The sequence below is a fragment of the Sardina pilchardus genome, chromosome 1, assembly GCF_963854185.1.
Source record: "Sardina pilchardus chromosome 1, fSarPil1.1, whole genome shotgun sequence".
NCBI classification, from domain to species: Eukaryota; Metazoa; Chordata; class Actinopteri; order Clupeiformes; family Clupeidae; genus Sardina; species Sardina pilchardus.
The window spans coordinates 15,280,550-15,285,549 of record NC_084994.1 but is presented as its reverse complement, the minus strand read 5'-3'; the positions used below and the strand labels follow the sequence as shown (position 1 = coordinate 15,285,549).

The window sequence follows — 5,000 nt, the reverse complement described above, 5'->3', positions numbered from 1 at the left end:
ACTAGAAGTTTACCAAATCAGGAAATACTTCTTAATTTAATGTCATCAAGGCATATAGCCTACAATTGGTATGAGCATGCAATGTGTGCGTCCTTACGCAATTTATAAAGTGGTTAGTTGGAAAGCCCCAAGTCTGCTCTTTCGTGCAATAAAGGTTTCATCTCGCTGCAATTTATAATCGCGGAGAAATGTAACAGAGAGGTGTGTTTTTGACGCACTCAATCGAGCTCTATGGGGTTTGGTTTTGTTGGTCCATTGATGAAGACGTTAATAAAGAGTTTCTTAATAATATTCTATGCCTGCATTTCAAGCTTGGGAGAGCTTCAATTAGGCATTCATGCGAGGAACGGCTGAAACAGAATTCGTAGGAAAATCCTTAATTATTTTCAATGTTGAATAGCCTAATTTTTGGATGAATGCTGACACGGAACATAAAAAGGTAGATTCAATGCATTTTTCCCAAATACTGAGCAATCACGTGATTGCTCGGCATTTGGGAAACATGCATTTAGTCTACCTTTTTTCTGGTGCTTATGTAGGTGTTACACAGGGGCAGGCTGTGTAATAATGGTGGGTGAACATATATATTTTTGTTCCATATCTGTTGTTGTAACAGCCAAACACACAACAGATTCTTCCCGACATCGTAAGCCAAAAAAACGAAGGGGGGAAAAAGACGATTTGTTCAACTCCACAGGTAGGCCTAGCTATCATAAACGTTAGCGCCGACTCGTCAACATAGACAAATCCAGTCCAAGACGGATTTGTCAATTGGATGCACCCAATGACGCTCTTCCTGTTCAACTGAAATACCTTCCTGTTCAACTGAAATGGCTTCCTGTTCAACTGAAATCCTCTCACACACACATATGAAATCCTCTCACACATACATATGAAATCCTCTCACACACACATATGAAATCCTCTCACACACACATATGAAATCCTCTCACGCACACTACTGAAATCCTCTCATACAAACAACTGAAACGCTCACACATACACATGAAACCAGTTGTGTCTGAAAGCAGTTCACTAGTGTGAATGAGAGGTTTCAGTATGGTGTATGAGAGGTTTCACATGTGTATGAAAGCGTTTCAGTTGTGTATATGAGAGCGTTTCACTTGTGCGTGTGAGAGGTTTCAGTATGGTGTGTGAGAGGTTTCAGTATAGTGTGTGAGAGGTTTCAGTATGGTGTATGAGAGGCTTCACATGTGTGTATGAAAGCGTTTCAGTTGTGTATATGAGAGCGTTTCACTTGTGCGTGTGAGAGGTTTCAGTATGGTGTGTGAGAGGTTTCAGTATGGTGTGTGAGAGGTTTCAGTATAGTGTGTGAGAGGTTTCATATGTGTGTATGTGAGCAAAACTTTTCAGTTGTTTGTGTGAGAGCGTTTCACTAGTGTGTGCGAGAGGTTTCAGTATAGTGTGTGAGAGGTTTCAGTATAGTGTATGAGAGGTTTCACATGTGTGTATGAAAGCGTTTCAGGTGTGTATATGAGAGCGTTCCACTTGTGCGTGTGAGAGGTTTCAGTATGGTGTGTGAGAGGTTTCACTTGTGCGTGTGAGAGGTTTCAGTATGGTGTGTGAGAGGTTTCAGTATAGTGCGTGAGAGGTTTCAGTATAGTGTGTGAGAGGTTTCAGTATAGTGTATGAGAGGTTTCACATGTGTGTATGAAAGCGTTTCAGGTGTGTATATGAGAGCATTTCACTTGTGCGTGTGAGAGGTTTCAGTATGGTGTGTGAGAGGTTTCAGTATGGTGTGTGAGAGGTTTCAGTATGGTATGTGAGAGGTTTCAGTATAGTGTGTGAGAGGTTTCAGTATAGTGTGCGAGAGGTTTCAGTATGGTGCGTGAGAGGTAATTCTGAATAATGTCCTAAACGGCCCCTCATAGCTACTGTCCCAAGCAACAGAGACTTTCAGAGAGTTTCCCACGTCCAAAATAGTCATCTCCACCATCCTGCCCAGAGCCCACTTCCACCCAGACACCATGAAGAAGGTGAACGCCACCATCTCCCGTGGATGTGCCCTCATGCCAAACGCCCACCTGGCACACCACCCAATGCTCGGCCTACACAGCCTGCACGACCATGTCCACCTCCGCAAAGATGCCATCAGTGTTCTCACGCTGAAACATTGAAAGATGTTGCTTTTGGTGGAAGTCCAAATAGGAAAGCAACCACAGCCTCCCAACACAGCAGACCATCCCCTCCTGGACTCCATTACAAACATCATCCCACATCCAGGCACCAGGCAAACGACACCCTGCAGCCGTGGACCCTGCGCCTCAACAGCCAACACACGAGAGGCCCGCGACTCAACACTGCACACCCCCGAGGCAACAGCATGCTCCCCAGCCTAGAGAGCCCCGCGACCTGGCACAGACACCCCACACAAAAGAAGCATCCTGAGTAGCAGCAGAGGAATCCCATGCCGCCACAGCAACATCCGGTGAGCCATTCCCAGGAGCAGCTGCACCAACACCCACCAGCACACAGACACCGGGGTAGCCACCCCAGGCCGAGGGTGCCTGCAGCAGGGAGCAGCTCCACCACAGGCAGCCATCATGACCTCCAAACACCCCATGGTAGGCCAGAGCAGCAGGAGCAGCCTACATATGCAACTGTGCTGAGAGGCTCATGCAACACCAGCAGCACTAAACTAGCAGAGATCAGAGATCTGCTGGACATCATATGCACACAGCTTATGGACCAGCCATCAGTCATACCAAAACTATTCATTACAACTGCTTATGAATAGCAACCATAACAACAACACAATAATAGTGATTATATTAGCAAAATGTGTAGGTAGGTACATGCATAGGTGGCTCTCTGTCCTACAGGATACTGTGAAATAGCCATTTCCTCCAGAAAACACGTAAAAGTTACACATGAAAGAGATTAGGGAGGTATAATTATTTGGCTAAAATTAGAAATAGCTGAATACATTACTACAATCAAAAAAGAAGAATCACATATCTGGCTTAGAATCTACAAAAAAACTAACACAGACAGCAAATGACATATTCCTCTGTGCTCTGTACATTCCCCCCTCTGAATCTCCTTATTATAATGAAGAGATGTTTGATACTCTCCACAGTCAGATCATCCACTTTCAGGCCCAGGGTAAAGTGTTGATCTGTGGAGACCTAAATGCCAGGACAGGATCCTTAGCTGACTACAACTCAGATGAAGCCAATAACCATATGTTTCACAACAGTTACCCATCAAATACGGTAAACTTTTCCTGTAATGCTTTTGACAAGTCAGTCAATAAACATGGGAAATTGCTCATGGAGCTCTGTAAAAGCCTTGGTGTGTACCTGCTCAATGGTAGGGTGCAAGGGGACTCCTTAGGGAGATATACCTACAGCTCATCACTGCTCAACAGTTGATTACATGATTACAGATTTGGACCTCTTCACTTTCAAAGCATTCACGGTCAAATCACTAACACCTCTGTCTGATCACAGTCAAATTACTGTGTATCTTAAAATGAGTGAAAATACCAACACACACACAAGGCACAGTCTGCTGTATAGCACTAGAGAAACCTACAGATGGGCCCATAAGAGCAAAGAGGAGTACCTGAAAGCTTTTTGTCAAACTAAAGTAGGTCTAAAATAGAAACAGATAATACATACCTGCATAGTAAAGAGGGTGTAAACCATGCAGCTAAACAACATTTTCCGTTACCTGGCAACCATTTCTAACCTTAAAACTACCATATTACTAGGAGAGGAAGAAAAGAGCGCAAGAGTCACAGGAAGATACATAGATGCACATATACAGTCATACACACACACACACACACACACACACACACACACACACACACACACACACAGAGAGAGAGACAGACACACACACACACACACACACACACACACACATACACTAACAGACACACACACAGACACTTACATGCACTCTCATCCACACATGGACACACGGACTCACACGCAAGCACATATGCACACTGCCGTATCAGTAATGTATGATACATGATGTTTTGTTTTCTTTCGTTAACATACATGTGTGTGTGTGTGTGTGTGTGTGTGTGTGTGTGTGTGTGTGTGCGTGTGTGTGTGTGTCTGTGCCACAGCTGAAGAAAGGAGTGTTTCAAGTCATTTTCACCAATGTGAAACAGTGACTCTTTATATGTACATGTGTGTTACATGTTTTTTGTGTAAAGTTTTAAAATTCAGAGTCAAGTTCGCTGATAGCAACTCAGTATTTGGTCTTGTGATACTCACTTTAGTATCTTCAGTTTACAGTTGGGATCCTCCAGAAGAGAAGAAAGATGCTTCACTCCTGAGTCTGTTGCTTTATTCCCCTCCAGCCGCAGCTCTCTCATGTGTGAGGGGTTTGATCTCAGTGCTGATGCAAGAGTTGTGAAGCCTTCCTCTCCAATGCTGCAGTTGTTCAGGCTGTAAAGAGAAGTAGGAGAAATAATTCATCTTAATTTTCATAACAATCAAATAGTACTCTAATTATCTATTGAATATGGTTGTGTGGACAAACAATATGTGCACTAGGATGCGTATGAGAGAGAAATTATTTTATTAATGACTTAACAATAACCCTTTATCTGTGAATAAGTATGGAGTATACTGTATGTGTGTGTGTGTGTGTGTGTGTGTGTGTGTGTGTGTGTGTGTGTGTGTGTGTGTGTGTGTGTGTGTGTGTGTGTGTGTGTGTGTGTGTGTGTGTATGTGTGTGTGTGTGTATGTGTTCTGAATGTGTGTGTGTGTGTGTGTGTGTGTGTGTGTGTGTGTGAGAGAGAGAGAGTGAGAGAGTGCTGCTGGCCAGTGAAAGTTTTGGAGAACAACTGATCGTATCATCACACATGTGAGGACAAGGACAAATGACCTGAGGACAAAACAAGAATGCGTGGCAGTGTCTGTCAGACATTTCCCACGTGTGCATGTGTGTGTGTGTGTTTGTGAGAGAGAGAGAGTGCTGTTGTCACAAGCAACAGAGACACTTCCCACGTGTGT

General features: G+C 43.8%; 1 protein-coding gene across 1 annotated transcript in view; it reads right to left on the bottom strand.

The window, feature by feature from the left end:
• Nucleotides 1-5,000, bottom strand: part of LOC134082698 (uncharacterized) — a 38,375-nt gene that overhangs the window by 17,830 nt on the left and 15,545 nt on the right. The window contains exon 8 of the mRNA XM_062538609.1: nucleotides 4,257-4,430. Within this exon, the coding sequence (XP_062394593.1) occupies nucleotides 4,257-4,430 (174 nt within the window). The remainder of the gene's footprint in view (nucleotides 1-4,256; nucleotides 4,431-5,000) is intronic.